The 24,202-nt window shown below is 42.9% G+C and overlaps 1 protein-coding gene and 1 long non-coding RNA gene across 4 annotated transcripts in view; one reads left to right on the forward strand and one right to left on the reverse strand.

Annotated features, from left to right (window-relative positions):
* Positions 1–1,074, forward strand: part of MAGI2 (membrane associated guanylate kinase, WW and PDZ domain containing 2) — a 1,418,975-nt gene extending 1,417,901 nt beyond the window's left edge. For all 3 annotated transcript variants that reach the window (XM_061165155.1, XM_061165157.1, XM_061165156.1), the window contains one exon: positions 428–1,074. In XM_061165155.1, coding sequence (XP_061021138.1) covers positions 428–1,074 — 647 coding nt within the window. The remainder of the gene's footprint in view (positions 1–427) is intronic.
* The window catches only part of LOC133072182 (uncharacterized), a 50,669-nt gene that overhangs the window by 4,183 nt on the left and 22,284 nt on the right, over positions 1–24,202 (reverse strand). The window contains exons 3-10 of the long non-coding RNA XR_009696657.1: positions 23,151–23,227; positions 22,991–23,055; positions 20,263–20,404; positions 8,949–9,146; positions 6,259–6,347; positions 4,866–5,022; positions 2,456–2,667; positions 1,097–1,297 (exon numbers count right to left, since the gene is read on the reverse strand). This is a non-coding gene — a long non-coding RNA (uncharacterized LOC133072182). The remainder of the gene's footprint in view (positions 1–1,096; positions 1,298–2,455; positions 2,668–4,865; positions 5,023–6,258; positions 6,348–8,948; positions 9,147–20,262; positions 20,405–22,990; positions 23,056–23,150; positions 23,228–24,202) is intronic.

Consider the following 24,202-nt stretch of genomic DNA (forward strand, 5'->3'; position numbering starts at 1 on the left):
TTCTCCAATCATTTTCTGAATTACCTGGATGCCTGTTAAAAATGCAGAGGACTTCCGTGGCCCTATCCTACTGGAAGCTCTGGGTCTGACCATCGAAGAATCTGTAGTTTTCATGGCTGCCCTAGGTGATTTACGTTCTGCCAAGTCACTGTCAGACCTCAGGGCAAAGGGATGGATTAGGCCTAGGCTTTCTAACAGCCTTCCTGAACCACCAAGGAGGGAAGGGGTGAGGCAGAGGATGGGAACAGAGAGCCCCCGGGGGGAGGTCAGCTGCCCTCCTGGCAGTGTGGGTGGGGGTGGCAGTGGCTTGGGGCGTCGAGAGCAGGGGGTCCCCGGCCACCTGCTCTCATTCCCACATGGAGGGAGGTGGCGGGAGGTGGAAAGCGTGTGCGGCTGGCCCCTAATGCCTGCGCTTCCTGCCCCACAGACGAACCCGGCTCCTGGAGTTCTCCCGCTGCCGCCTCCCCAGGTCTGCCGGAAGTAGGCGTCTCCCTGGAGGACGTCCTCTCTCCATTCTCTCCATCACATCCAACCCCACACTCCGACCCTTCCCACCAGATAAGCCCAGACCCAACTTGGGATATCAAAAGGGAACACGACGTTAGGAAACCAAAGGAGCTTTCAGCCGGCAGCCAGAAGAAGCAGCGCCTTGGGGAGCAGAGCGAGCGCTCGGCCAGCCCGCAGAGGGCCATGCAACCCGGGCTCGAGGAGGTGCCTGGCAGCCAGGGGCAGCCTGAGGCCGGCAGGCCCTCCTCCGAGACCAGGGCGCCTGGGCCCGCAGTGGCCGAAGCGGCGCGGGCCGGCAAGGAGGGGCTGCAGGCCACGGCGGGCTCCGAGCTCGGCCGGCACGGAGGCCCCGGCGCGGCACCTGCCTTCGTGGGCCCGGGCCGCGGCGGGGGCGCGCGGGAGGTCGAGGGCCGGGCGGGGGCGCGGGCGGGGTCCAGGCAGGGCGCGCGGCCCCCTGGCGGCGCCCCTGTGCGCAAGGCTGCCGTGGCGCCCGGGCCGTGGAAGGTGCCAGGCTCCGACAAGCTGCCGGGCGTCCTCAAACCCGGCGCCTCAGCCCCGGGGAGATGAGCCCGCCGCCCCGCCTCAATACCTGTAGGCCATTCTTCTTAGGTTCCGTCTCTCGGCGTTTTAATTTATTTCCACTGTCACATGCATAAATCCACGCGGCACCAAGGCTTGGGAGCACCGATGTGAAGCCCCACGTGTCCAACAAGCATGGTCCGGACGGTGTCCGCAGTGCAGACCTAAACTGATCCTAAAGCCCCCTGTTACACAGTGGGGGCTTTGGCAGCTACGGAAGAACCAAAATAACATGAAGAACATCACAGAGAGTGCAGTGTAGCTTTAGTAAAAGAAAAAAAAAGAAAAGAAAAAAAATTTCCCCCACTGCATGAAGGATTTGGATGTCATCCAAACTTTGTTTCAAGAAACTGGACAAGTTAAGAGCAATCACAAACTGGAATATCGCCTTAAAAATCAAACTGCACGGAGCAAGCTGAAACTGAGACAAGATTATATCTTTTAATTGATCTGAAGAGTTGTAAATAAATTGTTCTTGACATATCTAGACAGGGGTTAAAAGGTTTCTTTGAAACATTCAGAACTGTTCGCCCATGACCTGTTTCCACGGCTCACTCGTGGCACCCATCACCAGTCTTAGAAGCAGTGTTCCCTGCACACTTGCAGGGTGAGTTAGAAACCTAGTGAGTTCACTGGTGTGATGCCATTTGTACTGCCATTTCTGTAATCACGTTTCTGTACATTTCAGTGGTAGAAAAAAAGGTTTTAAAAATTGTATTCTAGGGAACAGTTTGCCATAAGTCAGAATTTTGCAGTTTAGCTCATAGATCTTAATCAGTTTTCATCTACAATACAAACTTTATAAATTGAAGGACCACAATTTGTTAAATTGAGATTGGCATTGTTGCAGTTCCTTTATGAGAAGGCTTTCCTCTCCTCTCAGGCTCAGAGATAGAAGTTTCCTTGACAGCAGTGTTATATTTCACTCATTTTGTTGTCTTTTTAAGAACCCTCTTTCCATTACATTTTCACCTTGACAGAACAAAGTATTCCTCCTACATTTCTCAGATTATAGTGAATCTCTAATATTAAAAAACTATTATAGCCCATTTATTTTCATTAAAGAACACAGATCTTTTTAGCATTCTTTTCTGCTTATTATTTCTCCTTTTATTTCTATTTGGTTTGTTTTGTCTAGATGTTTATTTTCCTTGTCCATGGTTGATAACCTAGGAAAATTCCAAGGCTTGCCTATCTTCTCTGCCATTTTAATTTTTACCTTCAGTTAATTATCCATGCATTCTTATTTGTAGCTACACATACTAAAAGGCAAATGTTTCAGAGGGCAGTTTCTCTTTAATGTGACCTGATATAATGAGGCTTCCCATACTCTGCCCCTCACAGGAGTTCACATGTAAATAAGCCTTACCTCCCCAACCTGAAGTCAGAACGTCAAACAGGGCGATCAGGTCCACCACAAGAGGGCACATGTAAACCGCTTCCTTGGGTTGCCTCTTCCCTCTCTCTTTAAGTGCAGTATCCTGAGCACCAGCTGTTTAATCCCCATCAAGCAGAGGTATAGTTTAGTTGTTTGACAAGAGGACAATAGAGTTGAAAGCCTCAAGTGAAGAGTCTTGCAGCCTGTAAAAGCAATTTCCAAAAAATGAAACTTAGTCATCATAAACTAAAGCACAAACACACGTAGCAGTTTACAGTACTTCTGGCTTAATCTCAATTAGTCTTTCTCCCTGGACTAGAAATCCAGCCTATTTTGCCATTAAGTTATTGAATCTGGTTTTGGACAATGCTTCTGTAGTGTAGCTGCACGTCTGGGTACTGTATCCCCTGCCCTTTGCTTTCCACGTGTTACAGGAGGACAGAACCCTGAGGTCACGCTCGCGTAGGCTCTCACTTGCACAGCTCACAGCCACTGCTTGTGCAGTAACCGCTGTATGTGGCTGTGATCCATAACCTGTGAGGACAGCACAGCGTCTAAACCCCGTTCCAGATAATCTCTGTGTAGTGTTAGCGGTGAATTTACCCTGTACAGTGTATCTCTATAAATATAATTACATGTATTAATAGTCACAGAAAGACTGTAAGTGAGCAACTATTTTTATGAAACGCACCACTATGGATAAATTAACTTTTACAGAAATCTTGTTTACTGTATGATATTCTAAAACACTGTCAAATAAAATATATATCCAAAAATATTTTCTTTTTCCAACTATATAGGCTGTGTGTTGTCAACTCAAAACAAAACAAAACTCACAGCATGAGAGTTGTGAGTTAAGTCTTATTTGGGGCAAAATGAGGACTATAGCCCAGAAGACAGCATTTCAGAGAAACTGAGAAACTGCCTCAGAGAGGTGGGGAGAGGTCAGTATTATGTATTATGTATGATTTTAGCGAAGGGGTGGGATGTGCAGTCAGGCACACATTCAGGTGGAGGCTTGCTGCTAGTCATGAGGAGCAGATGTCACCTTTAATGATTTGAGTGCTTTTCTAGGTGTGAGGAGATGCAAGCACCGAGCTTGTAAAATTTCCAGAGAACACCTGACTATCCAAGGGCCTGTTCTCCCAGAGCACAGAGTGTCCCATTCCGGATCTCTACCCTGACCTCCATTCAGGAGGTGTTGAAGGTCAGTGACTGCAGTGGAGAGTGACCTCATCTGTGTAGAGGCAGATGGCAAGTGCCCATTTTTAGTTGGCAGGGTTCCCTCATGGTCATAAATGTGTGGACTGGGAGGCCTTTTGTGACTATTTTGGCCCACGGTGCTAGGGATCCCCAGGTCAGGTGAGGATTTCATTGTTAGGCCACTCAGTGTGCTACTACTGGACTAGGCCTTACTAACAGTAGTCAAAAGTCTCTGGACAATACCGTCTTACTAGTCTGTTATGGTCCAGGAAAAAAAATTCCCTCTTATTGCTTCTTCCCATATCTAGAGTTATACTATTAAAATCATTTATCTCATATATATTTATATATATATTATATATATATATTTATAGGAGAACTATGTATCTGGTCAAGTGCTTCCAATCATCATTTTATCAGAAGTTCAGTCACACATTTGATAAAGCGAGAAACAATTTTGTAAAACAGGCAATATACAAACAATACAGCTACCAGTGTTGGTAAGGAGCAAGCCCAGGTTGTCTGTTTACCAATCCTGGCATTGTCCGTAAGGCACCCAGCCCAACTTCCTAGTGTGACTAGGTTGGCTATCCTTGAGCGTGCGTGTTTGCTCAGTTGTATCTGTCTTGTTTTGTGACCCCATGGACTGCAGCCTGCCAGCATTATCCTGTCAAGAACACTGGAGTGGGTTGCCATTTCCTCCTCCAGGTGGACTGTTTACCACTTCAGCCACCTGGGAAGCCCTGGCTATCCACAGTATGGTTTAATTGTCCCCAACATAAGGGAGTCTTTAAACTTAAATGGACACAGCCTAGTGTTAACCACATAGTCTCAAAATTGTGTGAAGCTATATTCTTTGGCTAAAATTTTTTTGTCTGTTGCTCTGACTCAACTTGAAAATGTCTATTTATGGCCAGGGTCAGAGAAGGTATTATTAATTGGCCCGGTGAAGGGATATCACCTAATAATAGTGTCTGGAACAGAACTATTTCTTTCTTTTAAAATAAATTTCCTAAGAGCCAACCAAAAGGAGAGGAGAAATCCAAAGTAACACAGAAATACTAGACACAGGTAATTGGTCACAAACCCAACAACTGGAACTGAATTTTAAAACCAGCTCAGGATCATGCCCATGATAGAAAAACATCTGATTTAAGTACAAAGGCCCAAGAAGTCAAGGAAACACAAATGATCTTACCGGTCAGGTCCAGCATCTTCAGTTAGCTGTCTACTTCTGATGTTGTCGTTTTCTCATCCTGGTCTGAGTGTAGTTTCTCCTCTGTTTGAGCATTGTTTGAAGGTGAATTCGAGATCAACAGTCCTCTCTGTAGACCAGTTCAGTGTAGGTGCCCTTTCTAAGTGGAAATATTAATCCAACAGTCAATTTCTTTCAATTTTGCAGTGCATGAGCTAGTGCAGAGTACCTGATAAGGATCTTTCTACCTAAGTGGGAGGTGGGCCTTTGTACACACAATACTGCTTGCAGGTTGTGGGATACCTGATCTTCCTCTAAAGACAGACTATTAAGATAAGCTTCAGAAACAAACTTAGGGTGTCCTATTAATTATTCAGTTAAACTTAATATAACATCAAGGAACCATCTGAAAAGTGAGTTTTCATAAATGCAGACCTCAACACAGCTAGAATTTAGTACTCACTGAAAGAATCTTTTCCTAAAATTACTCTCATTTCTACCAAATTAAGACTAATTTGTTTCCAGAATAAGTCTGATCTCAATAAACTTGGCCTGATGATTTATATAAATACAGTTGATTGCATAGGCTTTTGTTTTTTTAACAGCTTTGAGGGAACTTCTTTTATAAGTAGTCTCCGACTGAACCTGTAAAAGGCCTCTCAGAAATCGGAAAGTCATACCCAAGGGCTTGTCACAGACAGTCTCACAGACGGGCGAGTTCCTTTCCTTGAGACTCCTGTATCTGTTAGGAGGTGTCCTTCCTAATATATCAGACAAAGCTACTAGGAACCTAAGCATTTCCAATCTCTGGAGGGATCAGATAGGTGAGATAAATGTTTCAATTCAGTTTACAAAAGCATAATATACCAAACCAAGTCATAATTAGCTTGAGGAGGAGGGTTTCCTTATATCTGGAAAACAGGTTAAAACCAGTTACTTTTCGGATAGAAACCATAAAAACTACAGCCAGAGTCATCAGTTCATTCACTCCTATTGTTAACAGTTTTATGAAGCCATCAGGTTTCCTTTCAGAATTCCTTAATCTCTTACCAAGTTCAGCATTATTGTCTGAAAGTCAGAAACCTGTTCTGGTCCTAATGTTCTTCCCATAAATCTTTCTGAAGAGGAGCATTTTTGTAAAAGCATCAGAATAAAACCATAAATGTCAATAGTGACAAAAGATATATGGCACTTTTAAAATTTGACTAAATGCAATTGACAAAGAAATTTGGCTACTGCTATCATATATAACACTTTAATAACTAGAATTATGAGTGATAATTTTACCAGGAGTATCAGACTTTAAGAATTCCATGCAACTTCTGGAATATCTATGTTAATAACATTTCCCCTTATCACATAACCAAAGATTTATTACTCATTTGACAGTACTTACCATGAAATTTGACATACCAAATGAACCTAATTTGTTCAGTATCTCTCTCTGAAGTTTTCCAGGGGCCCTCTGAAGCAACCCAAAATTAGCTAGGGGTCAAAAGAACTTCATTAGAATTTGATTTGGGAAGTTTTGTTAAAAAAAAAATTATCAAAAAGTTTTAAAACCCTCGGTCAGACAGGATCATAGGTCACTGCAGAATAACATTCCCTTAACAAAAGTGACTGAAACTCCAATATGTTGGTCACCTGATGCAAAGAGCTGACTCACTGGAAAAGACCCTGATGCTTGGAAAGATTGAGGGCAGGAGGACAAGGGGATGACAGAAGAAGATGAGATAGCTGGAGAGCATCACTGACTCAATGGACATGAGTTTGAGCAAACTCCGGGATACACCAAAGGACAGGGAAGCCTGGCGTGCTACAGTCCACGGGATGGCAAAGAGTAGGGCACAACTTAGCGACTCAACAACAGAAACAACAAAAATGACAGTAAAAGATTTCAAAGGCAAATACAAATCAGATCACTTAATAGGTAAAGAAACTTAAAAATATGTTTTCAAAGGCAGCTCAACATTTTAAGAAAAATGTCTCTTAGAGATAAAAACCAAATTCAAGTCTTGTACCAGCTTACTTTTAAAATTCATTTACTCCACTAAATTTATTTTAAACTTAGCCAGTTCTAACCATGCACAAAACTCTTTTTTTTTTTTTGGCAGTGTTAATTTGAAGGAAGTAATTACCAGAAGCTGAGTTGATTTTTAAAAACTGCAGTTGTCTTAGATTTTTCAAAATATAAGTGTAATGCCCCAAATAGGACTTCTTTGAAAGTTGATTCATGCAGTGAAACTACAAGGGGAGATAACTGTAGACCTTTTTCACCCTAGTAAACAGTTTTCTTACAGACACTCTAGTTGGTATTTGCCTGTCAACTGACTACATCATTCATGAATTGGCACTGTTTCTGTTGCTTGCTATGCTGATTGATACTGAGACTTTTTTTTCCCAAAAAGGTAGGTATCAATCACCAGTAAATTCCATCGCATTTTTTTTCTTTTAATTCTGAATTTTTTTCATGCAAAATCCAAGCTTATGCAGAAGCCAATATTTAGTGAAAAGCAGTGTGAAGGTACAAAATGAATGACCAGATAAACTGTTGGCAACATAAAACAATACTTGCACTACAGAGAAGAGAGTTCTAGGAAGTACTAGGAATAGGATGATGACAACCGTGCCATCAAGATTACAATCCAAAGAAATAGTTCTCAATCCTAATCAAGACTTCCACTGATGTCAACAGGAGGCCTAAAATTCCCAACTGACCATTATTACCCCAGTAGGCTTTTTTTTTTTAAAGATTTAAACCTACTGTGTATCGCTCAGAAAAGGGAAGAAGCTAATACGAAGTGTTAAATCAAGCACACAAATTGAGATAATTACCATAAATATATGTCGTTCTTTATGGACTAACCAGAGAAAAGCCAAGTGCAAGTTGAAAAAAGCAAGATCTATAAAACAATGTGTTTAGTTTAAAAAATGAGGTGTCAATATTAATCATGCACGGGCAATTACATCTTTAAAAGGAAAAAAGTCATTAGGACATCAAAAAGATCACAGACCAGACACCAAAGGTTATCAGGGCAGGGACAGAGCAGCACAGGGCTGAGCAAGTGAGGAGCCTCAAAGGACAAGGCCTTAACCATGAATCAAGTTTCCAAGGTCAGGCAGAAAATAAACGTGAAGATAGCCAAGGTGAGGGCTGGGTGGACCAATAAGCGCATCCGTCCTCTAAAGCTGTGATCTGTTACTGTGGAACTATCTTTCAGTTCCTCATGAGAAGGGTGGGGGGGGGGGGAAAGAAAACAAAAAAAGAAATCAGCTTTTTATATGAAATTTATGGTTTTTAAAGTTTGACAAGTTTAACTCACATTTCTAAGAAACATTGAACAAAAAGATAAGACACTACCACGACTAACCATCTGCAGACTGAGTCTGGCCCACAGCCTACCAATCTGCAGCCTCTGTCTTGGAACAACAGCAAGGCTTTCAGCAGAGAACCCCTCGCTTTCATCAGGATCTGATTCCCCTTCCAAGCAGTGGATCATACACACCCCAGACGTGGTGAAGTGTGCGGCTCTTGGGGGCTACCAATGCCTGGAATAGCTTCAAGTGAGTACTCCAAGTGCAAGGTACTCTGCCAGACACCTGACCCCTGTTCCTATGGTACAGGTGGGTTTGCTGTGAAGCTGGAGGAACTGAAGCATGTGTGAGCCCTCAAGCTCATGGGAAATTTTACGTTTTCTTTCTTATTGAGTCTCTCCCAAACTGTGTAAGCTTGGAGCTCCCCTAGAATGAATCTGACCCTGCCCAACTGGTATTATTTTTCAGGCCAAACTCACTGCAAAATCAAGTGACCTAACTGCTGAAGAATTTGGACTAAAAATATTTCTTTTTCAGATAACCACAGCGCCAGATGGGATGCCTACAAAATCTCCAGAGTGCTTTCCAAGTCTTAACATAGTAAGGGCACTATGTCCAATGATAGTGCATGATTCTGCATCATGTCAAGTTTATTTAGGGCACCAATTAAATGTGTGGAGATGATGGTTATGCTCACTGGTGGTAATAGCAGCTGTAGTGTGTAAACATTTGGGAATAAATGATGGAGCAACAATCTCGAATTACACTGACCTCCTGCTGGGCCACACTGGTGGCATATCACCCCGGCAGCCCAGAGATCCAGGAAAGCTGAAGTCTGTCCACCGCCCTGGGGGAGGGTTGCTGGCAACCGCAGATGAAGGCCGCATCTGTTTTAAATGATTCCGAGAGTTTCATTGGATCTTTTCTTCTGATGTAACGGTGTCTTGGAGAATGAGTTCACCTGGAAATCTTGTGAAACAACAAAGTCACCTTTCTTCATTAAGTGGAAGGTAAATTTTCTAAAACCCTCACAAGGTGTATCCATGTGAAAGAAGATGCGATCTCCACTGTGCCTTCCTCCTGGGTCAAATGCCTTCACACCAAGAACACACAGTCCCTGGGGGGTACACAGAGACTTTCCAGGGCGCACACAGGCAGAGACCTGGCTTACCTGGAATCCACTTCCAGAACTCCATCTTCCATTTTTATCAATTTCAAGGCCCGTGGCCTGCCCACTGCCCATTCCCACCTGCCCTACACAAGGACCCTCCACATATGGAAGAAAGATGGACTTACCACGTAACCTAAATTTGACTCTGTTCATCCCCTTGAAGTGTAAAACCTCTAGGGCATTAAAGTGACAACTGGAGAAGGCAGCCTTCTAGAGAGAAAACTAGAAACTAGAAAACTAGAGAGCATCACTTACACGGGCAATGCCTTCCTTCAATTCAAGAGCCCCATAGGGTTCCTATCTAAGAATTAGCACCCACGTTTATCTACATTTTAAAATAAAGCCAGACTTCTTTTCTGATTGAATGTGTGGTTTGGCTGTTTGTCTGACTTGACCACAAGGACTAGCTTTGCCAGTTAGATTATATAGCAGGTATTTTCCATAAGTTAAATGAGTCAAATCTACAACTACAAGGTTTAAATAAGATACATTTAAAGCATATATAAAAAAGTATATCCTTGGCAATATTTAAATTTGTTGAAAAAACGGAGATGTCAACTTAAAAATGAAATCAGATCTAGAATTTTTATAAAACTATTTTACAGGCTACATGAAACAAAAGGAGCATGAAGTTAAACCTACTTAACTCAGTTTAACAAACATTTTTGAATAGTGTTGAGTACGGTCTATAAAGCATTACAGATGTACAGAACACAGCCCCTGTTCTCAAGTTGCCTATAATCTGGTTAGAAGATCAAGACAGTTAACACAGTGGAAATGTCTGTTTCGAAAGAACACAGAAATGGGTGGAGGCAGGTAGAAGTGACCCTGGACAAGGGGTGTGTCAGTGGGCTTTGGAGGATGGGTAGGATTTCAAAAGGTAAGGGAGGGATAAGGGGTAGAACAGCATGAGGGAAGTCAGAGTTAAGAAACCCGGAGGTACGTTAGAGAAACAATGAATTGTTTATTTTGACCGAGACTGACAGAGACAGAGGCAGAAGAATAAACAGAGGTAAGGGAAAGCAGATCACAAATGCTATTATGAGCAGTCGAGCGTCATTAGAGCTTTCTGAGCAAAGATGAACTCAGCACTCAGCTCTGGGAGGAGGCCCTGGCATCCCTGTCCAGGTGCAGTGGAGACAGGAGACGCGCTGGCAGGCACTGACACCCTCCACGTGAGAAATAAGGAGACCTGAGCACCTGTTAGGGGTGCCAAGAAACAGCCAGGGACTCTGACTCGAGCACAGAGTACATACACAATGACACAGACGCATTTTTAAGCTGTTGCTCTTACAGCTGAGAGATATGCAATGGTTTGCAGTGGTGCTCCGGAATCCTCGTTCAGCAGATATTTATCAGTGTCAGTCGTGTGGCAGATGCTGTGCAGAGGGCCGAGACTATAAGTTTAAACCAGACAGGCACTACCCACCTGTCAGAGATGTGCAGGCTTTAAGTATCAGGAAGCTAATTCCACAACTAGTTATGTTACTTGCAGTTGTAATAAGAGCTACAAAGGAGAAGTGAAGGAGCCAGAGTGGGCAAGCAGGAGGCCCCATGAGGCCAGGAGGGGTATACCCAGGGCTTCTCCTAAGAAAACAGCCAGGAACTGGCTCAATGTGTGCAGATGTCACTACAGGAACAGCGTGGGGGGGTCCAGGCCTCGGGGAACAAGGTGACAACTTCCCCCAGTTCGACAAGGATGGTCCTGGTTTCGAAACTATTGAGTGGGCATCCAAGCAACACCCTTCCCACCTTGAGTCCTGGGCAAAGTGGAGCCGTTCAGCCACCTGAGAAGAAAAAGGCCTGGGGCCCAAGCTACAAATCCTGAGACCTGATAGCAGCCGATCACCTGGGGGCAGAGGATATCAAAAACTGGCCAGAGGGCTGGGGGGCCGTGGGATGGAGATCTGACAGGCCCTGGCCAGGATGTGGGCCTCCACACCGCAGGGAGGCACTGATGGGTTTCATTGGAAGGACGGCCTGACACGATGCGGGTCCCCCTACAGAACCCGGAGCTGGGGTGGAGACCACCTTTATGCTTCCTGCCTCTCTTCCTTCCTCTCCATCCTCTGCTGGAGGCTGCAGCTCTCACAGGCTGCTGACCCAGAGCTCAGCCTCTCCCAGGCCCCAGATGAGGCAGTTGCCAGCCTTTCTGGAAGGACCCTGGAGGCCTTGCTTGTGTGTTTCAACTCTTCCAAGAGCTTTCCTGGACAGGCATCTAATCAGTACACAGATTCACTTTCTTATAATCTGCTCTCTTCTCTATCATCAAAGTATGAAAATTCATCTTGGATTTCTACAATTAATCTTCATGGTGCCTAACATACAATAGGTGCTCGGTGAGTATTTAAATCATCAGATAATTAAAAAAAACCAAAACTGGTCTCATGTCTAAATCCACTATAGTTTCCCTTGAATAAAAATGGTTTTCAACATGGTAAGTGACCCTGACTAGTCAAAGTGGACAGTTAGCAATTCTCAGGTTTGCTGCTATTTCTACACAATTCTGACAGAAGGGCTTGATGTTATCTGAATACCGGATGGGATGAAGGCTAGCTTCTGCAATCCACCCAGGTGCTTTATCCAAAACCAGTAATTATTTTCCCTTGACTTCCTCCTGTTTCTGCTCAGGCTCAGCTCTGTCTGAAATCCAGCAGGCCTTGAGAAGACCCAGCTCTGGCTTTATTTCAGGAAGGTAAGGTCAGGACCATACCAACAGTGATAGGGCAGGCCTTCTTGTTCCAGCCTTTCTTCCTCAGAACCTAGGGAGAGATTTCCCACTAGCATCCTTGGCTGAATTCTAGCACGCTGGGTCCAGCTGGTCAAGGTTCCTCAGATGAACTTGGCCTCCCCACTGTGAATGTTCACTGCAAGGAGGCAAAAGGCTCCTGTGGGTTTTGACCTTGGAGCAGGTCTGGACTCTCTCTGCCTCTCTGCTCCAACTGCAACTTTCCCCAATAACACACACACTCAGATACCATGTATCCCATCTGCCTCCCTGTCCAGGCTTCTGTCACTGGTGTCACGCAGCCTTTGAGTGACCACACTTTTGGCTGGGCTCCTCCAGCCAACCTCTGCCCTGCAACCTGCACCAGGGCCCTGGCACTCACCCGCTGGTCCCTTGCTTAAGAGACTAACTCAACTCCCTGCACCGAGACTTCTCAGGGTCAAAGACCCTCATGGTCTGCTCTCCACTAACCTTCCCGCCAGATGAGGCAGGTCATTCACAACCCATCCCAAACATTTTCACTCTCTGTTTTTAAACCAAGTCAACAAATATAAAATCCAGACTTTTTTCCTCCCCTTAACCACTGCTATTGTCAATGAGCTAATGGTATAAGGCTTTGGCAGGTTTTAAAATGGGCTTCCCTTGTGACTCAGCAGTAAATAACCTGCCTGCAATGCACGAAGCACAGGAGACGTGGGGTCGATCCCTGGGTCAGGAAGATCCCCTAAATGGCCACCAGTATTTTCCAGTATTGCTTGGAAAATTCCATGGACAGAGGAGCCTGGCAGGCTAGAGTCCATAGGGGTTGCAAAGGGTCGGACGTGACTGAGCATGCACACACGCCCATACCCCTCTGCAAAGGCTTATTTCTCACTCAGGTAACAGATCAGGAGTTGCTGAGTAAAGGAGATTTTTCTTATTTAGAGATTCAGAGACAAGTTCCTTTCATTTTATGGCTCCACCACAGAATAAAGGTCTAAGCACCAACAGCACTGCCGTCTCCTGGAAGCTTGTTAAAAACGCAAGATCTCAGACCCTACCCTGGACCTACTGTACCTGCCCTGTGCTTTAAGATCTCCAGGTACAGGTGACTCAAACACACAGAAGTTTCAGAAGTCCTGCTGTAGAACCTCAGAGCCCTCTATATCCAGATAGCTGAAGGGGACAGAGGGCTTGCAAGTGAGCATTTCATTAAAAATCCCAGCCTGCAAATAACAGGTCACTCCCATTCCCAATCCATTGGTCAGAACTAGTCACATGGGTACACTAGGCTGTGGGTACACATGGGTACACAAAGGACAGTGGGAAATGCAGTTCCTGACTGAACAGCTATCAGGCAGCTACCACGCCACACTACGAAACTAGGAGGACGGATTTTGGTAGACAGACATTTCTGACTCACGGTACTTTTTGCATTTTTTTCCACGAGTAGAAAGAAATGTCTTCCTCTCTCCTAGAAACTGTCTTGGAATAAAGTGACAGGGGAGTTTTCCCAGCTATCTTTTGGGTTTTTTTATGGATTTTTGTGTTAAGAATACTTAGATGTACTTCCAACAAGTTTTAAGTAAACAATTCTGTATCATTAACTACAGTCACCATGCAGCCTCCAATGTGAAGGTGGCCCAGCCTGGTGCTAAGTGGACCAACATACTGGACAAGAAGATGCCTCCGCAAGGCTTTGTGTCTATGAGAGTCTGTGACCACACGTGGTTTCCATCAGTGCTGCTTCCCTCCTCACCCTTAACTCAGAGGACATCCCTGAGTGACCTTATCTTCTGAACACATCTAAGGTATCCAACCAGGGGTCAGCAAACTTCTCCTATCAAGTGTTACATAATAAATATTATGAGCTATGTAGGCCATTCTGTGACTGCTGCAATCACTCAGCTCTACCATTCTAGCATAAAAGCAGCACAGACAAAATGTAAACTAATTCACATTATATAAACGGTATGGAGAACTGACTATAGTTCATTTTACAAACTTTACTGAGTATTTATTAAGCCACTTAATGCCTCTTGTCCAAAGTGTAAACTCTGTGTGGACAGGAACCATTTCTATCTCCTTCCTTATTATAATCCTTGAACACAGCACCATAAATGTCACATTTAAATGAAAGAATGAATAGTGAAATGAATGTCATGCATGGGGAAATGTTCAGATTGGAACAGGTGCAGCAAATGCTCTGAGGTCCATCCTGGCCAAGGGCACTGCCCAGTCAGAGTTGCCATGCAGCAGAGGATCAGCATAAGGCCAGAGAAAGTCATCAGCAAGGTCATTAATCTTTGGCAATCTGGCCCAGAAGGGCCCTCCCAGAACAGGATAGCCTGAGGCTTTCACCTTCTTGTCCAATACATCAGACGGTTCAGCACCAGCATGAACCACCCTCACAAAGGAACCAAGGACAGCTGCTAATCGTGCACTGTACACTTGAAATCTGCCAGGAGAAGATCTTAAGCATGATTTCACCCTGACACCTCCTTAGTAAGCAGGTGGCCAAAGGGGAAGAGACACTGCTCTGACAACAAATGCCAGGCCCCGCAGCAGGGCACACATGACATGAGTGTGCAAGGGAGAAACAAGGATTCTATTAACAATGCCTGTCACAGTGAGAGTCTCAAAATCGAGTAAGGAGGCCCTGGACGAGTGCAGAAGTCACACTGAAGGGGCTGTAAAGACAGAAAGCTTGGTCAAGCTCAGGAGCAGTAACAAAAGATGAGGAAATTAGCATAAGGTGTGTGGCCAGCACTTTTACATACACTGTCCAGTTTTATCCTCACAGCATCCTCATATGTTCATATTATTCTCCTCACTCCTCCAAAACGGCTCTTGTTTGGGTCACAATATCTTATTTCAAGACTCACTGTAAAACTACACAGAGTGTTTCAACTCTACAAGACAAACATTTGGGCCTGGATACTTCTTTGCTGTGGAAGGCTGTCCTGTGGATTATATGATGATTGGTAACATCCCTGACCTCCACCCACCAATTATGACAACCAAAACTGTCCCCATACATTGCCAGATAGCCTGGGGTGCAGGGTGAGGGGGAAGCAAAACTGTTCCCACTTGAGAACCATGGAGCTACAGTTATCAAGACTGTGAGGTCCTGGCAAATATACACAGATCAATGGAACAGATAAGAGCTCATAAACACAACCATACATAAGCCTAAATGGCAATTCAAAGAAGACAGAATAACCTTTTCAAGAAATATATATATGTTCCTTGATGCATGCCTCACACTGCATAGAATTTAACTCAAAACAGATCACAGACCTAAATGTAAAACCTAAATTCTGATAACTGGACTTAAGTAAAAATTGGAAACATCTGCTATTCAAAAGACCCTATTTAAAAAAAAATGGGAAAAAAGAGTCAAAGACTGGTAGAAAATATCTGCAAAACAAAAATTTGATAAAGAAGTTAATCCTAAATACATTTTTAAAAATTCTGAAAATTCAACAGCAGTTATTCAAAGGCATGAAATAATTGTAAAGACATTTCATCAAAGAAGATATATATAGAAGGCAAATAATTACATAAAAATAATGCCCAGCGTTATTAGTCACTAGGGAAATGCTACTTACAACCACAAGAAGACATCACTACACACCAACTAAAATGACTAAAATTTAAAAAGTGACATGCATTGGTAGTGGGAGTGCAAAATGAGACAAACACTTTGGAAAACAGTATGATAGTTTCTTCTACGGTTAAAATACGCTTGCCATCTGACTCTGAAATCCCACTCTGAAGCAACTATCTAAGTGAAATGAAAATCTATGTTCACACAAAAGCTAGTATGTGAATTTTTATAGTAGCTTTATTTTTTATTCATCTAAAATTGGAAACAACTTGAATGTCCCTAAACTTCTGACTGGATAAACACACAGAGGCACATGCACACACTGGACTACGAAGACTAGGGAATTCCCTAGCAGTCCAGTGGTCAGGACTCTGTATGTCCACTGCAGGGGGCATTCTGCATGCTCCAATGAAGACTGAAGATCCCGCCTGCTGCAACTAGGACCCATGGCAGCCAAATAAATATACATATATACAGCACAGGCTACATGATATAGTTTCATTTATATGACGCCATACAGACATAACTCTGAAAAAAGTTTAAAGTGAAGTCGCTCAGTCATGTCCGACTCTTTGCGACCCCATGAACTGTAGGCTACCAGGCTCCTCCATCCACGGGATTTTCCAGGCAAGAATACTGGAGTGGGTTGCCACTTCCTTCTCCAGGAGATCTTCCCGACCCAGGGATTGAACTGGGGTCTCCTGCATTGTAGGCAGACGCTTTACCATCTGAACCACTAGGGAAGTCCCCACATAACTCTGAAGACAAAGGTAAAAGGCCAGAAAAGAGAACAGTGGTGCCAGGGGCTGCAGGTGCGGGCCGTGTTGACCACAAAGGGGTCCCAGTGCACTCGGAGTGGGGAAACTGGTCTACATCTAGACTGTGGGGACAGTCACACAACCACGTGTTTGTCAAAACTCACAGAACTATGCAGTCCATATCCTCAGGTTCCACATCCACAAATTCAACCAATCTCAGATTCAGGGGAAAAATTTCTTTGACAAAGTTCCAAAACAACAAAACTCGAATTCACAGCATCCCAGCAACTATTTACACAGCATTTACACTGTACTAGGTATTACAAGAAATCAGAGATGGTTTAAAGTACGTGAGAGGATTTGCGTAGGTTATATGTAAATATAAGGAACCTCAGCATCCATGGATTTTGTTCTCTGCAGGCACAGTGTTCCTGCAGATCCCATAAAGGGTGAATTTTACTGTATGTGACTTAAAAAAATTATATATGAATAGGATTTCTGTTTAGACTTTTAGAAAGAAAATTAATCACTTATGAACCTGAATAAAATTCTACGACTGCAAATAAAACAAGTCAGACTCTCCCTCTTCTGCTCTCGCTCAGCACCCACCACCCTCCCACCACGTGCACACCTACGTGACTTCACTTCCTTCCACTCTCCCTGTCGCTTCACTCCGGCTACACTGACTTCCTTGTGCTTCCTGAAGTAGTTTCTTTTTCCTTTGCTCATGATGCTCTTCCTGTTGTTTTCTGCATGCCTTCCTCCTTCACTTCCCTCAAGGCCTCAGCTCAAATGTCACTATCAGAGAGCTCTTTCCTGATCTCTCCCTCTCTCTCTCTCTCAGTATTCCTTCTCCTCCTTACTCTGTTTTATTTTTCTTCATAGCACTTCTCAGGCACCTTTTTTGCTTATTTGCATAAGAATGTAAGCTTTATCTGCTGTCATCACTTTAGTCTCCTAAAACAGTTTCTGAAACATACTAAAGTGAAAGAAAGTGTTAGTCACTCAGTCGTGTCCGACTCTTTGTGACCCCATGGACTGTAGCTCACCAGGCTCCTCTGTCCATGGAATTCTCCAGGCAAGAATACTGGAGTGGACTGCCATTCCCTTCTCCAGGGGATCTTCAAATGCTCCATAAATCTGAGTTTTTTGTTTCTTGGAAGAAGCTTCTTTTTTTTGAGGTGTAATTGACATATAGTATTATATTAGTTTGGGATGTTATAAATACTTGCTAAATGAACAAATAAATGAAAGACTGGATGCACTGATGGGAGCAGGGATGGAAGTCACAGGGAGGGAGGAAGGGAGACAGAAAGAAAAGAATGGGTGGATTAGCTGGTGGAGATGACTGGATATCCTCTCAGAATTTGAATTTAAAACATGAAATGAGAATGAGCAACAACTAACAGTAAAAACAGAGGTATGAACAATTGCTTTACAAAAAGATTAAACACTAAAATTAGCAGTCACAAATGACTGCAATCTCACACACAATTAAAATCTCAGTCAGCATGGTCACAAATTTTAACACATGGTAAGTAAATGTATCACAGTCTTCTAACTAGCAAGTCTAGCTGCCTGTCTTCCTTACTTCCCTGAGATTCTCTATAATAACCCTCTTTTGACTAAGGTTCCCCATGCTCTTTCTGGGGGACTCAGGGATGGACTGTTTCCCCTGCTCAGGAAGAGTGCCCTCTGCAGGTTTCCATCGGAAGGAGTCACAAGGGACTTGAGTACCCAGAGTGATGCCACTCTACCACCAGCTTCAATGTTGTGTGACAACAGAATTTCCGTGTGTCCCCAGGAGACCCCTACAACTTCTTTCTTGCAGCATGAGGACAACTTGCCCTAACTCAACATGCCCTTAACTTTGTTTTGGTTGGGTGTCCTTTAACCCTCAAACCCTTACCACACCCCTTTCTGACACTCCTTTTTGTGATCCCCTTCCCTGAAGCTCTTCCACAGAGTCCTTTGAAAATCATCAGCAAAATGTCCACAGCCTTAATTTCTTCTCTGAACTTTTCTGAATCTTTGTGGTCACTGGAACCTACCTTCCCCTTGGGACTCTGCTTCCCCTGCAGGCTCTCAGGTGGTGGCAGTTTTCTCTCCCACTTCTCTTGTTTTTTGAGGGTTAAGTGTCTTTCTTACATCTCATGTTACTTTCAGCACCTCTCCATCCTCTATAAAATGTTTAGTCTTAAAACTCATGTCAACTGACTCAATAATTCATTTCTAACATATGAATTCATTGCTACAAATTTTCTTCTAAGCCCTGCTTTTATTGCATTCCATAATTTTTCATGTTGTATTTTTATTTACTTGAAAATATTCTTTTAAAATTTTTCCCGTGGCTTCATTTTGAACCATGTTATTTAAAAGTGTGATGTTTAATCTCCAAAGATTTTGAGATTTTCCAGCTTTCTTTCTGTTACTGATTTCTAGTTTAATTCCATGTGGCTGAGAACAGACTTTGTAGGATTTCTACTCTTTTGAATTTGTTAAGGTATATTTTATGACCCAGAATGTGTTTTATCATCCATATGAGCATGAAGAGAATGAATATTCTGCTGTTGTGAGGTAGAGGACTGTATAAACATGAACTAGATCCAATTGATAACAGTGTTGTTCAATTCAACTATCTCCTTACTGCCTGCCTGCCAGCTGGGTCTGACCGAGCTCACACTCCATGGGCACTCACCATGGTCCTCCCTTGCACCTTGCCCCTCTCTGCTTCTGCGCGTTCACTTACCGAAACTACAACCCTGTTCAATCCAGCGTTCTGCATGTATCTTGCCTATCTCCACACATACTGACTGTGGTCAGTGAAAGACACCCCACATGGTGAATGGTCTCTCCTTAAATCCATAAGCACCAAGATCAGGTGGGCCTTGTTTGCTGTCAACTGAACAGACACTTCCCATTCCCCGGAAGGATCCATTTCTGACCCCATCCTCATGGATGACTATTTCCTATCTTCTTATTCCCCCTCAGATGGTGAACACCTCCCTAATCCTCACTCTCAGCAGATGTCTTTGTTTCTTAGTTCAGTGAGAAAGCAGACGTTCCCATCACCATGTCTACACTTGTACATGTGCCCACTTACTCTGCCTTCAAGACTTTTACCAGGAATTTGTCTTTACTACTAGCAAATGTCAACCCCTTGACTTCTGCACTAGATTCCTCTTGCTTAGTCATAGGTGATTCTCCAGCAATTCTTTTTCCCCTGCAGCATCCATTTGTCCCTCACTTTGACCTTTCTCATTGGCACACAGGCTATTTTGTCTCAGAATGGCAGGCATGTTCCTCGAAAATTTGCATTTGTTTTTTCCTCTTGGGAAGATGCTCTTCCCCAAGATAGTCACATGACTTTCTTCCTCTCCTCCCCAGGTCCTAACCCAAATGATACTTCTCAGGGATGCCTTCTCTGGCCACCCTGTCTAAAACTGCAACCTCACTGGGTCTGGATATTCCCTAAGGTGACCTCTAATGAGCCACACCTAGAATCCCTCTCCCCTTGGGTGGGAGCAGAAACTGTTATTTGCCTCTAACTAATAAAACAGAGCAAAGGTACTGGGATGTCACTTCCCTGATTAGGTTACAATATAGAGCAAGGCGATGGGCTGTCACCCCATATTTATACTACATGATAAAAGACACCATCTTAGGAAACTAGAGCGAGAGCTCGTCTCTGGTGACATGAAGAAGTCAGCTGCCATATAGTGAGAGGGCCAGTGGAACCGGGACGCCTCTAGGATCTGAAAGTGGGCTCCAGTGGAGAGCCATCAAAAAGCTGGGGCCTTCAGTTATACAACTGTATGGAATTAAGTTCTGCCAACAACCTGAATGAGCTTGCAAGAATATGATTCTCCAGTTAATTCTTCAAATGAGACTTCAGCCCAGGTGGCATGTTGATTGCAGTCCTATAAGACACTGGGCAGAGGATCCAGTGAAGCCGTGTCCAGACTCCTCAAACTATAGAAACTGTAAGGTAATAAATATATGCTGTTTTAATTGGCCAAGTTTGTAGTAATATGTTATGCAGAAAAATTGAGAATATATCCCCCAAATCCTCCCAAAGGAGGATTCACATTTTTGCCCTGGCATTTATAACCATTTAACATTTTCTATTGCACTGATTTACCGTGCTTATAGTCTGCCTCGTCCTCTACTTTTGAATACAAGTTTCACTAAAATAAGGATTCCTGTCCATTTCCCTCCCCAATCATTATATTCTCAGTGCCTGGAACAGTCTCAGTAAATGTTTGTGGATGCAATGAATACGAATAGATGCTAACTCTTGTTACCTGAACAGAGGAATTCACTAAGCTCACATATATCTCAGAAAGGTAAAGGTATGAGAGGAAAGGTGTGCATTGTTTTAAACTTGTTATGGAAATGTTTAAGCACTCTTTCAGAGCCACTGTGATGTGTCTAAGCAACAGCTTCTTACTAGTCTGGCTTGCTCCAGTGGTAAATTACACATTCTGAGAGCAGCACTCTTCAAGACATTTTGACTTGAATCACATTTAAAAATACATTTCACATTATGTCTCAGTACACACATATACCCACATAAATAATTGAAACAAAGCTTTCATAAGATAGTACTTATCTTTATCACATGCTCTGATGGTTTCCCATTCTATTTCATCCTGTTGCATTTCAATTTTTTAGAAACTAGGTAAGACCCACTGATAGGTCAGACAAACCCTCCAGGCAATTCTCTAGGAAGATCAATTTTCTCAGTTGTCAAGCATCTCCTGGGTGCAGACTGCTACCAGTTATCCCTGGAGAGCACAGGGAAGGCTCCTCTGTGAGGCCTGGACAGCAGAGGCATCGCCTCAGCAGAGAGAAGAGCTGAGGGGCAGGGCTTGGAGCGAGTGAGCCTGGGCAGGGAACCACAGCTTCTGGCTGCAGCAGAGCCACAGGACAGGCCTGGGGCTGATGCTCATCATCATTAGTAAAATAAGCACTCATACATTTCAAAGATTCTAAAATATCATAATACTGTTACAACTAACCTTTAATCACAGTCATATCTCAGATGTCTAAATGGTCCCTAAGTCACTGGCATGTGGTGCTTGAATTTCTTGGCTATACAGGGTTTTGAAAACCACCAAAACATTAGCTACTTTACATGGTTCCAAATGACATAACCTGTGAACTAATGAAAAATTATGGTAAGGCACTTTCCATATTGCAAGAACTAATCAGTGAGCCCAGAAAAGCTCATGTTGATGAAGTGCCATTAAGTCATGGCATGAAATGCCACCTGTGGGTAAATCTAGGTGTAATTTGCCTTTTTGCAAGTAGTTTTTTATTTATTTGAATGTGAAATGAATCCCAAGGATGGGAGATGATAAAGATGCTGCCCCTTCAAAACTGATTTGATTTTAAATGTATTTGTCTTTTTTTTTTCCCTTAAAAAGCATGTGGTTCAAGAAAAATAATTTTTTTCAAATCCCTTTAGTTTTAGCTCAACAGTGCAACCTGACACCTTCCTCCCCTGCTGCCCCTGCCCTACCCCTCTGCCTCAGGGTTGAGGTGGCAGGGTGAGGAAGGGAAGGTGCTAGAAGACAAAGAACTAAGAAATCAGCAGCAGGCAAAGGTTATCTCCAGTGCTTCTCTTTGCAGGTGCTCTGCTTTTCAGCCCCCACTTTCCTCACCTTCCCTGTGGGTTGTGCCCCTGTTACTGCAATTCCTTTCTTTGGGTCAGATGACTCATTTCTCTTCCCTTCTGTTTTCTTTAAAACATCCCTGACCTGTCTCATTCCTGTAGGATTAATTTCTAAGTTTAGTGGATTTCTGTTAGGTAATATTTTTTTGTCACCATGAGGTAGCAACAGCCAAATCCACAATGTGGGAAGGACAAAAGACCCAGTTGTTCTACCACAGGAATAGCAAGGAGGGAGAAGTAGAGATAAGGTATGTAGGGGAGAAGAGAGGAGGAGCTGTTATAACAGACTACATTAATAAGATTACAGCCAAGAGTTCAATGAATCCCCAATTGCCCATCATCCAGCTTCAATATTTATCAGTATTTCACTCTTTTTGCTTCAATTATTCATTTCAATAGATGTTTGTTTATTCCTTTGTTTTGTGGAGAATTTTAGAACAAGTCCCAGAGTTCTTATGATTTCATCCACAAATACTTCAATAGTGTATCTTACAGAAATGCACTTTGGCAGGAAGTGTCCAACCTTCAGAGAGGGGCTCTCCCAGAAGTATTCCTTTGACTCTAAGTGAGGGTTTGCTTTAAGGATATTATTGATATTTAGAAAAACACATAGTTCCTCTACACACACCCTCAGAGTAAAATTCCTTCCAGACTTAGCTTAGGAGAAATGCCACAATTTCTGACCCAAACACTGAAAAATTGGTACATGATCAAAATTTCCCTTTATATATTAATAAGATGTGCTGGGAAGCTTAGAGGCAAACCTGCAGCCCACCATGCCCCATGTCTGCCCACCATAATATGGAATTGTCTGTTAGCATCATCTCCAGCTCTAGTGGGGCCCCCTCCTTGCTGTTCCTTTTATCTTTCTCATCTACCTCAAACCTTACCTTAGTGTCTCTATACACGTCCCTGTAAGCAGAGGTGTGCTGGTGAATGTTCCACACCCGGCTCTCTGAAAACAATGTACATGTATATTACAAACGTGCTGCTATATAAAAGATGCATAATACACAGCAAACGAGTAATAGTAAAATACACAATACTTACTGTCAATTCGAAGCAGCCAATTGATTCCCATACAATGCTTTTGTTCATTTTTGTCAAATCCTTTATCCACAGCCAACCTGTGGTTGCAATCAATAAATAAGAATAGTTTAGACATGAATGTTGGTTGATATTTCCATTTACTTTAACAAGGGAGACAAAAGTGAAACAACAAAGACCTATGTCATGTGTCAGAAATCCACTCACTCTTCCCCATGTAAGCAACTTTTTTGCTAAATTCGTTAACTGCTTCCAAACACTGGAAGAGTATTTCCTCAACTTTCTGTGCTATTCAGAATGTAACTGCTGTGGATATGACACACACGTATTTACTCTGCACTGTTCTCATTCTCTTCATCACTGTATGAAATTTAGAGAATCAATAAAGAAATAAATAAAGGGTTGATTTGTAATGTGTGCCCATTTCCCTGGTGTAAATACTCCTACCATGGCCAATTTCAAGATACTAACATGAGGCTGTCAAACATGAATTTAGGAAGAGATGTGCAGTAGGACACCTTTTTGTAGCATTTTCACCATGCAGATACGATGGACATAAATAACCTCAACAATATAACTAACAGTGAAACATAATTAGAAAGTGATGAATTTGAGTATTTATTACATTTTTAATAATTTGTTTAATTGTAAGTTTATATAATTTAATTTTTAATGATGGCTGTGTTTAATAGATGGCTTGCAAGATTCTTAAAAGTTTAACAATAAATTTCTCATAAGCCAGTACAAGATGACTCCCCCATACCACTATCTGTAGGCCACCTAAGATAATTTTGGAATTAGGTGGGGTATGAAAAATGAATAGATCAATACACACGTGGGGGTTGCTCTTCTGGTAAGATTATGGATTGCAATTATGAAAATCCTCGCCTGAGAATACTAAATTCTGGAATAATTATAAAAAACATACCCTTTAAAGTATAGTTGAATTATTTACAATAGCCAAGAGATGGAAACAATTTAAGTGTTCATCAATGGATGAACGGATAAAGCAGACATGGTATATATATGCAGTTGAGTATTATTCATCTATTGAA

This window comes from Dama dama, chromosome 18 (assembly GCF_033118175.1).
Source record: "Dama dama isolate Ldn47 chromosome 18, ASM3311817v1, whole genome shotgun sequence".
Lineage (NCBI taxonomy): Eukaryota > Metazoa > Chordata > Mammalia > Artiodactyla > Cervidae > Dama > Dama dama.